The 11343-nt window shown below is 45.7% G+C and overlaps 1 protein-coding gene across 4 annotated transcripts; it reads right to left on the bottom strand.

Moving 5' to 3' along the window:
• Positions 1 to 380: 380 nt before the first annotated feature.
• Positions 381 to 11064, bottom strand: hsd17b12b (hydroxysteroid (17-beta) dehydrogenase 12b). Of its 4 annotated transcripts, none has more exons than XM_071400657.1 (11): positions 10610 to 10978; positions 5598 to 5644; positions 5106 to 5181; positions 4761 to 4855; positions 4559 to 4571; positions 4097 to 4161; positions 3899 to 3943; positions 3648 to 3682; positions 2508 to 2655; positions 1998 to 2147; positions 381 to 1586 (listed from the first exon to the last, which is right to left on the bottom strand). In XM_071400657.1, exons 1-11 carry the CDS (start codon positions 10785 to 10787, stop codon positions 1479 to 1481), a joined length of 960 nt encoding a protein of 319 aa, XP_071256758.1. In that variant the 5' UTR covers positions 10788 to 10978; the 3' UTR covers positions 381 to 1478. The 4 variants fall into 4 exon arrangements, 3 of the variants coding, with proteins under 3 accessions (XP_071256758.1, XP_071256759.1, XP_071256757.1); XM_071400658.1 differs by lacking the exon at positions 4559 to 4571 and adding an exon at positions 4367 to 4379; XR_011674976.1 differs by lacking the exon at positions 4559 to 4571 and having other exon boundaries at positions 1916 to 2147; positions 4748 to 4855; positions 10610 to 11064.
• Between the last annotated feature and the right edge of the window lie 279 nt (positions 11065 to 11343).

Genomic DNA, 11343 nt, shown 5'->3' with positions numbered 1-11343 from the left:
ATAGTCCATAAGAAAGCCCAGTCCCTGCTATATAGAGTCAGTTATAGTCCATAAGGAAAGCCCAGTCCCTGCTATATAGTCAGTTATAGTCCATAAGGAAAGCCCAGTCCCTGCTATATAGAGTCAGTTATAGTCCATAAGGAAAGCCCAGTCCCTGGAAGTGACAGATCAGATGATATCCACAGTGAACTCCCATCACCTCAAATCTCCACATCCATTTGAAGACTGTTGGGACTAGAGAGGAAGTGCTATTCAAAAACCACCACTTTTAAATTGAACAGAAGTAGGGCATTAAATCAGCAATCATCTCTTATGTTAAGACCACATACAGCGTTGCAGTGTTCTGATGCGAGCATGACAGACTGGGAACATACCAGATAGATGGTTGAACAGTGTTTTATTGAGGCGAGCATGACAAACTGGGAATATACACGAGCTCTCGACTAAACTGTACAATGTTAAAGACCTTGTTACTTAAATGCATCTAAAACAATCAAATGCAAAGCTTTCATTAACAACCAAACAGAAGACAATATTAATGTGTCACCTTGGTGAGCTCATGGAGTAAGATGACAGTGGCATTACGCTGTACAACCAAATGCTTAGAGTTCAAAAAACACACAGCGTGTGAAGCATGTTAAGAAACATCTGTTAACGGACCACTGACTGCTTGATAGAAAGTAACGAGAACAAGACAGTTGGACAAGACATTTGGTTCAACAGCAAATGGCCTGAACTGTTAAACAGCTTGTATCTACTTTTTGTTGTTGAGACACTGCCTTGATGACCAGAGAATGGCTTGTAAGTTGTGTCCCTTCTGTATTGAAGACCAGTCAGTTCAAACAAGAGCGGGCTAACTCAACCCATTCCCTAGTTTCTGGTGTTAACTTCCATACTGACATGCTAGCAGACACACAACCATCTAAACATCAATCCTCCAGTATTCAAAAAGGAACGGTTCCTGTTAACTCAGTCTCCTTATCCTCCCTTTTGTAGGTTCATTAATACATGATTTGTACACAACCTTTTCATTGTAAAGCAATCCAGGGAGAACATTTATTTTCCTGCCTTTTGCCAATTGAGAGTTTCAGAATGACTCAAATCCATTTCTTTCCATATTTGGTTTTTCTGAATTCAACACAACTCCAACAATAAAACATTTTGAAGGAATAAGTTGCAACTAGTATTGTTTATTGAAGTGGTAGGTCACAAGCGCAGCTCCTAATACCTGTCCACAATAACATTTAACAGTTTAATTTAACTTAGTGCATTATGTTTAAGTGCCTGGTCGATGTTTCGACTCCAGGAAGTCCCTCCATAGAAATGATTACCCAAGCCAGAGAACAGTAGACTAACTTGAACACACACTAGCAGTTTGCCAGCCCTGTCCTTGGTCCGTGAGGGGTATGCAAGAACGGAGCAGGTGGATTCCTGTTGGTCTCCTTTCTCGCCACACCTCCTTTGCCCTGATAGTATCTCTATCCCTGCTTCTGTTTCTTCAGGTAGCGTGAGCGCATCCCCAGGTGTAACCCCATGATGTAGCTGTTCAGGAGCCTGGCAGGGCACAGCACGGTGGTCAGCCAGCCCTGAGGAAACAAACACCATTATCAATCTGGTCTGGGAATCCATGCCTGTTATTTTCATCGTTAATGTCATAATTAGTTGGGTATTTACAGTCTAAATTCATTACTATTAACTTGCATCAAGATACTTGCCACTTGAATAGTTCTGCATTTGCAAAAGCATGAGCTTCAAGCAATGATCATTTGTGGCTAACTGTCAGGGAAGAATCCTCGTAAACTGATGAGGTAGAATCTGGTGTAACCTGACAAGTAGCTACTTGTTGAACCTTGTGATAAAAACGGTCATCCTGAAGCCTGGACAGTATTCTATCGTATGGTTAGCCCGTCCCTACCATGACTGCGTGAGGCAGGTAGCCGTTGGTCTGGCTCTGCAAGCCTGGACAGTATTCTATCGTATGGTTAGCCCGTCCCTACCATGACTGCGTGAGGCAGGTAGCCGTTGGTCTGGCTCTGCAGCCCCACCGTGTTCAGCTCAGCGGCCACATAGCGGTCAGGGTTGGGCTTGTCCAGTGTGGCCCGCCGGATCTTACTCAGCTTGGTGGCCACGAAGAACGGCAGGACACTCTGGGGAGGAGAAACGACTGTTACTCAAATTCACATGGATGTTCCCTCGCTGGTTTGAAAGCAAACTCCTCCGACAGCTAAATATGACCAAGCTTGTCCCCCGGGAGACAGGAACATTAATCAATACAATAAGGAAAATGTTTATATAAACAAAGAAATTCTCACATATTTTAAAATATGCATTAAGCTGTCTCTAATAGAATAAATGTGGCAAAAACAAATGTAGACATTAATACATGCATTTCTATATGTTGGGGGAGAGCCAAGATGGAGGCATGGTGGCTTCTACACAGAACCCCCTATCAGTCATCTAGTGGATATGCAAATCATTGGTTAAAACATGTCAGTCTTCAGTCTCACCTGGATGAGGATCCCTTTGCTCTTGTACTCAGCCTCCAGCCCGCGGGAGAAGAAGTCCACAAAAGCCTTGGAGGCAGAGTAGACCGTGAGGAGGGGACAAGGGTACATCCCACTGGCAGAAGAGATGTTGAGGATGGCTCCCTTTCTCCTGAAACGGGCGACACGCAATCTGATGTTGAGGGCTCAGAGACTACGCTGGCCCCTCAGGCCAGAGACTACGCTGGCCCCTCAGGCCAGAGACTACGCTGGCCCCTCAGGCCAGAGACTACGCTGGCCCCTCAGGCCAGAGACTACGCTGGCCCCTCAGGCCAGAGACTACGCTGACCCCTCAGCTCAGAGACTACGCTAACCCCTCAGCTCAGAGACAACACTACACCACATGAGCATGGAGACAACACTACACCACATGAGCATGGAGAGTATAAGAGTTTGGGAATAAGCATTACACTTTGGGAAGAGTGAGTGGGAGAATCTCTACTGACCAGAGCGGCTCTACTAGCCGACAACCATTCACTCCCTGAGAACCCCAGATCCCTTCACCACCGCCGCCCCTCCCTGAGAACCCCAGATCCCTTCACCACCGCCGTCCCTCCCTGAGAACCCCAGATCCCTTCACCACCGCCGTCCCTCCCCGGGAACCCCAGATCCCGTCACCACCGCCGCCCCTCCCCGGGAACCCCAGATCCCTTCACCACCGCCGTCCCTCCCTGAGAACCCTTCACCACCGCCGTCCCTCCCTGAGAACCCTTCACCACCGCCGTCCCTCCCTGAGAACCCTTCACCACCGCCGTCCCTCCCCGAGAACCCCAGATCCCTTCACCACCGCCGTCCCTCCCCGAGAACCCCAGATCCCTTCACCACCGCCGTCCCTCCCTGAGAACCCCAGATCCCTTCACCACCACCGCCGTCCCTCCCTGAGAACCCCAGATCCCTTCACCACCGCCGTCCCTCCCTGAGAACCCCAGATCCCTTCACCACCGCCGTCCCTCCCTGAGAACCCCAGATCCCTTCACCACCGCCGTCCCTCCCTGAGAACCCCAGATCCCTTCACCACCGCCGTCCCTCCCTGAGAACCCCAGATCCCTTCACCACCGCCATCCCTCCCTGAGAACCCCAGATACCGTCACACCCTCCACTTACCTCTCTACCATCCCAGGTAGCACCATACGGGTCATCTGCATAAAGAGAGGGATTGTGGGTTTTAGAGCAGAAAGCATGCTGTTGCTTTAGGCTGGGAACCAATCCTCTGCCTCATCCCTTACATGGCAGACTGTGTGCGCACGTGCACTCACTGTGGTGCGTGACAGATAATGCAACAAAAAAAATTACTTCATTAATCAAAATGTTCATTTGTGTATTACTGGGCTTCCATTCCCATAATGACTACTGACCTGGCAAACAGACGTGATGTTGATGTTCACCATTGTGTTGATGAACTGCAAGGGCAGAATAATAAAATAAAAATTAAACGATTTAGTTCTGGGTTCATCTCTGAGGCGTAATGTTTTCATAGAACAGCATGTGTGAGATAAGTGATCTTGGTACACAATAGATGGGAAGTGAACAATCACAAGGTTGTTCAGACTCACACTATCCAGGTTGGGAACGTTGAGGAAGAATTCCGGATAGGAGTAGGACATTCCCACATTATTTACTAGGGATAAAAGCCATAGAACACAGTCAGGACTTTCAAATACAACATCACTTAAGGGACTGGAAGAAGTGATCAACATGCCTCTCTGCACTTGATTATCCACTTCTAACCAAAGGGGGACAGCAGCGTTTTAAAAGAACACCACACCATCTGAATGATTCACAAAAAACAACTGTCACTGTCGTGGACTGCCTCTCTCACTTACCCAGAACGCCAACCTCCAGCCCGGTAAGTCCACAACCGTCACTGGACTGCCTCTCACTTACCCAGAACGCCAACCTCCAGCCCGGTAAGTCCACAACCGTCACTGGACTGCCTCGCTCACTTACCCAGAACGCCAACCTCCAGCCCGGTAAGTCCACAACCGTCACTGTCGTGGACTGCCTCTCTCACTTACCCAGAACGCCAACCTCCAGCCCGGTAAGTCCACAACCGTCACTGGACTGCCTCGCTCACTTACCCAGAACACCAACCTCCAGCCCGGTAAGTCCACAACCGTCACTGGACTGCCTCGCTCACTTACCCAGAACGCCAACCTCCAGCCCGGTAAGTCCACAACCGTCACTGGACTGCCTCTCTCACTTACCCAGAACACCAACCTCCAGCCCGGTAAGTCCAGCTTCAATCTTGGGATATATGTCCGTGGCACTGAAGTCTGCAGCGATGGATTTGGTCTCAACCCCATATTTGCTCTCTAGGAGGGAAGACGCATGTAAGACGCTGTTACTGGAACATTAAAAAGGTGCTGAAACACAACGAACAGTGAGCTTTAGGGAGTGAGATTGTAGTGGACTCATCTGTGAAGATGTGGGGGCTCAGACGTCAATACACCATAGTGACCAGCAGAGGGCCCCATCACATAAGACAACTGGAGACTGACTCATTCTCCTCTAGTCCAGGGTTTCCCCATGCCTAATGAACATGCCCCAGGTGGAACTACTCACCGATGGACTTGGCCACGTCATCCAGTTTCTCCTGGGTGCGGCTGATTAGCACAATGGAAAACCCCCTCCGAGCCAGCTGTGGAGACAGAAACCAACACTCAACATGAACACTGAGACCATCTTTAAGACCGGCCATTAAAGAGGGTCTAACATTCAACACTACCACACACACACACTGCACCCAGATTCATAACCTAAATCAACAATAGCCATCATCAACAATGAGAAGGACAGCACTGTTATCAAGCAGGGCATTTATCATGACTGTCTACTGATGGGGAACTCCCTTGAAAAAAGTACTATTTTTTAATAAATTCTGCCCTGGCTATGCAGCATAAATCCCTCAGCTCTTGCTCGCAAAAGGCAAACCTTTGTGTGTGTCACCGTCACTACTCTGACCTCCTGGTTAAACCCCCCTCTCTGATGAGTCACTCACTTTGGTTTTCCCGTGAAGGGGCCTGAAATGTCTGACACCCCGGGATTCGATCTTACCTCCTCCGCATAGGCTTTCCCGATGCCATCCGTGGCTCCTGTCACAACTGAGGGGGAAGACGAGCGAGGAGAGGGGGTGTATTAGTCAAGGGTAAACAAAACACACCGACACTGCTCACAAAACTGACCCAGAAATAAATAGATAAATAAAAAACTGCATTAAAAGCAGAAGAGAACACTGATCCCATTCTAGTCAATAGGTCAAACATGCCTGTGTGTCAAGCAGTACCGAGTCATCTCACACCTGGATGAAATACATTAATACAGATACTTAAATGCTGATGTATCAAAAAATTATATGCCACATGAAGATTATTACATTATCAATGCATTCTGTGTCCTTGCACTGCTACCTGTGGTTCTGTCATTTAAGTGAGCGAGAAGGGAGGAAGAGAGAATACAGGAAGAAGATGACTATGGTGATGCAGGTACTGAGACGGAGGGGAAGGGTACAGCAGGACATGGGGAGAGGACAGGCTCTGTGGTATTCCTCTGCCACCCCGGGTCAGGCAGCCTGGCACTGCAGAGACAGCAGTAGCTATATTTAGCCTTTATTGGCTGTCAGTGGGCTCTGTTTTCCACCCACCCCTCCCTCCCTCCTTCCCCAGACCCAACTCCACCCATCCCTCCCTCCCTCCTTCACCAGACCCAACTCTCCTTCACCAACTCTCCACCCATCTCTCTCCTTCACCAACTCTCCACTGCTGTTGCCTTAAAGCAGAGGAAGACAAGAAGCAGCCAGGCATTCACTGGGGAGGGACCAGAATGGAGGGAGACCAGAATGGAGGGAGGGAGACCACAATGGAGGGAGGGTAGAGCTAAAATAGAACAGAGCAATTGAACAGAGAGAGAGAGGGGGGTCCATATGGGCGACAGGGAACGCTTCCGCTGGTTATTTTAAGCTGTTTTAAGAATGAAACTCAGTGTTTTGAGCACGAGGCATGTTCCTTCCATTTACTCCAAATAAAGTGTCCATTTGAAGACATCATAAATATATGCTAGGTCAGGGAAGATGGTAGAAGAATCTACTCATAGGACCTAACCTAGATGGGCTTGAAATAGCATCCTTCAACATCCTCATACATCTTCAAATGATCAAGAAATAAATTGTTGTAAAAATGTTAGTTGCTTCTCGGCCAGACAGCGGTGCTTCTGCTGCTGAATATTCTGAGCTAAAAAAAGAAGTGCAGGTTTAAAATAGCACAACGCTGCAGCCTCGTCTAGCACAGTTGCTGCACAGAATACCAACGAGCTGCTGCTCCCAGCGGTTTCTCACACCTCAGCATTCCTTGACCCATCGCTCCTCTTATGGACAGTTGGAAACAGGTTATACATCCATTTTACTTTTTTGCAAACAATTTCATGGCTACCCCCTGGTTCTATAGTCTTAAATGTGTTGGCTATCTATATACATTGAACATTATCCAGAAAGACCTCATCGTCTCCTGGCCTGCATTTAGTGATGCAACCGTTGCTAAGAGGTGGCAAGGTGGAGGAACTGCTGAAATGTCAAAATCTCAAGAATTGCTATGTTTGTCATGTATGTCATGTCCCAGTTATGGTGCAAAGCTCATGACCCAGCCCACATTGGCAAATATGCAGCTGATACAGTGGGCAATATTTAATTAATATCCAAATTTTCAGCAATTATATCTAAATAATGATTTACACATGCAAATGGGAAAAGTTCCCTTTTCCAAAGCATATTTGTTTTTAGTCAATTGTAATAAATGCTAGGATTTTAAAAAAACGTTTCATTTTTGTTCCAAAAGAACACCTGTCCCGTCCTACTTGAAGCAGGCAGAAGAACACCCTTCAATCAATCAATCAATTTTATTTTATATAGCCCTTCGTACATCAGCTAATATCTCGAAGTGCTGTACAGACACCCAGCCTAAAACCCCAAACAGCTAGTAATGCAGGTGTAGAAGCACGGCAGAAGAACACCCTTCCCGTCCTACTTGAAGCAGGCAAAAGAACACCCGTCCCGTCCTACTTGAAGCAGGCAAAAGAACACCCGTCCCGTCCTACTTGAAGCAGGCAGAAGAACACCCGTCCCGTCCTACTTGAAGCAGGCAGAAGAACACCCGTCCCGTCCTACTTGAAGCAGGCAGAAGAACACCCGTCCCGTCCTACTTGAAGCAGGCAGAAGAACACCCGTCCCGTCCTACTTGAAGCAGGCAGAAGAACACCCGTCCCGTCCTACTTGAAGCAGGCAGAAGAACACCCTTCCTGTCCTACTTGAAGCAGGCAGAGGAACACCCTTCCTGTCCTACTTGAAGCAGGCAGAAGAAAACCCGTGTGGAATGTAACAATGTGTGTCAGTACATGACCTGAGAACGACCTCCTTCGGCCAATGACAGAGTGGTCCACTTATTGCTACCAGTGTCCAACAATCTGTTAACCACGCCAGAAATAACTCATGAGCCAACGCATTTCAATAAAGGACTTGACAATATCATTTTATGAGAAGCTAAATAACAATGGTGTAGAGACCAAGCAGGTGTCGTGACCGAAAGAGACGAGGAGGAGGGACGGAAGCTCAGAACAGGATGAGGAAGGGGTAAGAGGCGTGAATGCACAGAAAGATAGTGAATATAGGTCTTTGTGAATGGGAGGGGCTAGAGATATGGACCCTGTGTTACGTGATGCTGCTCCACAACACACACACTGCCAGCAGTAAAGTGTAATTGAAACAGAATACTCTGACTCCTCAGCCACATTTATGAATGGCTCTAGTCTTCTTACATAATCAGGCCATTCTCTCAATCACCTCTGCTTCAGTGAGCGAGGGGGGAAGCTGTACAATAGCTATTCACACAGTTTCTAAATAAGCTACATACAACGCATGTCAAAATTGGTTGAAATGTCACCACATTTATAATTTCCCTTTGCTGCAAACCTGTATTTATTAATCAGCAGAGCAGGATAAGACTGATATTCAGCAGGCCTTGGCAGCTACCCTGAAATCCAGACACGTTTGGTGTTAACATACCACTCCTTGTACTCCGTGTCGCATGCCAAACACAGAAGTTTTGACATGTGCTTTAATTTACAGGGGCTTATTTTTCATTTCAAATGGGATTTCGATTAGGTAAAAACTTCCTGGAACCAGTCCACTTCTGGGTGCGATAGCCACAGCTGTGTTTTGCAGTCACATGGTCAAAGCCTGCCCTAACCTGGTGTTCAGACTTCAAAGATGGATGGACTCAAATATAATAATAATTCACTGGGTGCTTATACTTGTCCTATTTCACACATGTACAAATGTGTATTAACACATGTGAATTGGAAATGTTTTTGTTGTTGTTGCATATCCCACTCTCCCCGAGACACTCTCGGGTCACAACCAGGGTCTAACATAATCAACGGTAACCCTGGAGCAATTAGGGTTAGGTGCCTTGCTCAAGAGCACATTGACAGATTTTCCACCTTGTCGGCTCAGGGATTCAAACCAGGGACCTTTCGGTTACTCGCTCTAAGCACTAGGCTACCTGCCACCCCAAATGTAGTCAACCTGATGTGGTAACCCTGTTGATGTAACCCTGATAACGTAACCCTGAATGGATGAATGGCCTTGCCCGAGCAATAAGGTTGGGTAAATATTAATGTAGCCTATCACTCACTTCTGTGAGGGAAGGCTGACTCATGTCATGCTTACGCAATACTGATGTGTTGTCTACAAACCACAGAGGCCACTGTGGGTTCCAAAGGACAATAGGGCTGGCCAGCCTTTCCCCTATATGCATTAAGCAGTCAACACAAAATTTACAGTAAAACTTGAATATTTCTCAGGATGGTAAAAGTTTTCTGTGTAAACTTCAACAGAAAGAATGTAGTAAATAGCTATATATATTTATATATAAGATCTTTGAGAACTAGCCATCACCAAAATAAAAACTAGACAGTCAGGGAGATTGGCATTGTGTTCCCATTGGTTAGTTATGTTTGAGTCACTGACAACATAAGACAAACAATAGCAAATTGTGTAGAATTGCAGGAAATCCCCTTTAAAACAGCACATTTGTCTTTAAGGCCAAGAGGGCCTCTAAAACTGTGGTCCCCACGCTAACTTTGCCACCCCTGCAGAGAAATCCTAGGGGAAACACTAAATGTATTCTGCTAGCTACAACATCCTACTGACAGCTAGGATAACTAAATGTATTCTACAATATCCTACTGACAGTTATGATAACTAAATGTATTCTACTAGCTACAATATCCTACTGACAGTTAGGATAACTAAATGTATTCTACAATATCCTACTGACAGCTAGGATAACTAAATGTATTCTGCTAGCTACAACATCCTACTGACAGCTAGGATAACTAAATGTATTCTGCTAGCTACAACATCCTACTGACAGCTAGGATAACTAAATGTATTCTGCTAGCTACAACATCCTACTGACAGCTAGGATAACTAAATGTATTCTACTAGCTACAATATCCTACTGACAGCTAGGATAACTAAATGTATTCTACTAGCTACAATATCCTACTGACAGCTAGGATAACTAAATGTATTCTACTAGCTACAATATCCTACTGACAGCTAGGATAACTAAATGTATTCTACAATATCCTACTGACAGCTAGGATAACTAAATGAATTCTACAATATCCTACTGACAGCTAGGAGAACATTTTCTGATTCACACTATAAACTGAACCGTACTGGGTCGAGGGTCACCTGTGACCGAGACTGTGACCTCACCATACAGTCTTGAGCCATTAGCCTTGCTGGCTCATGTGAACTACAATTCATACACTGTTTTAACGTCTAGAAACGTCAATCATCGCTTGAGATACGGCTTTCGAAACATATGGCCATTCTCTTTCATCAGCGACAAAATAAATCTTCAAAGAAAAAAAGCAGGCAATATAGCATGCAAACCTTGTCTTTATATATATATATTTTTAATTACCTTTATTTAACTAAGCAAGTCAGTTAAGAACAAATTCTTATTTTCAATGACGGTCTATATAAATATTGCTTGCTAGCTACTCACCTGCCCATTTTCCGAGTTTAGCAGGTGATACCACCCGTCCATTCCCCAACACCCAAACTCTGAGCCCTGACAGCAAACGACATACGGAGCACACTGAGAAATAGGCCGCAGTCAACGCGCCAATCCAGAAGAGCGGAGTCTCCACCGCCCGTAGTAAAGTCTCTCCAGTTGACGACATGATATTTGCACAACGCACACGGCTTTCACAACTAATTTGTGAGATCAAATGTATGGATTTACAAATAGCTGTCTACAATACGTGCATCTATCGCAAAAGCCTCTTTTACATGGTGCAGCCAGTAATTTTGAGCTCGTGCTTTTATATTTGTCTTTACTTCCGCGTCTGACACTTCCGCATTCACTGGTTTGCAGCACTGATTTGTTGAGGTTGGACTCTGTCAAAACATGCTCCTTTTCGATTCGTTTATATTTGCGTCAGTTCGTAGAGCAGCAATGACATGTGTATCGACAACCATTCTCATTATTATATATTGTTTATCTCCATGGACGAGGAAGGCGGGACCAACACTTTCATAATATCTGACTGGATGAATATTTATGACACCAGATTTTCACATTTCTGATTGGTTTGTGCTGTAATTATTGTCCAAAGTAACAAACAGGACTCGGATTATTGATGGGATTATTTCACTAGATCTGGCGAACCCTGTATATAGCTTTCATTGTTGTCTGTGTTCTATGTTCAGTTTATTTTATTTTATTAATAAAACAAA

This window comes from Salvelinus alpinus, chromosome 5, assembly GCF_045679555.1.
Source record: "Salvelinus alpinus chromosome 5, SLU_Salpinus.1, whole genome shotgun sequence".
In the NCBI taxonomy this organism is placed as follows: domain Eukaryota; kingdom Metazoa; phylum Chordata; class Actinopteri; order Salmoniformes; family Salmonidae; genus Salvelinus; species Salvelinus alpinus.
The sequence above is the reverse complement of the archived record's forward strand: the minus strand, read 5'-3'. Positions and strand labels throughout refer to the sequence as shown.

Coding starts and splice junctions, on each gene's coding strand:
- hsd17b12b (XM_071400656.1), bottom strand. CDS start 10,787: ATGTCGTCAACTGGAGAGACTTTACTACGGGCGGTGGAGACTCCGCTC. Junction 5,645..10,609: donor TAAACTCGGAAAATGGGCAG/GTGAGTAGCTAG, acceptor CTTCCCCCTCAG/TTGTGACAGGAGCCACGGAT. Junction 2,656..3,647: donor CTACCTGGGATGGTAGAGAG/GTAAGTGGAGGG, acceptor CGCCCGTTTCAG/GAGAAAGGGAGCCATCCTCA.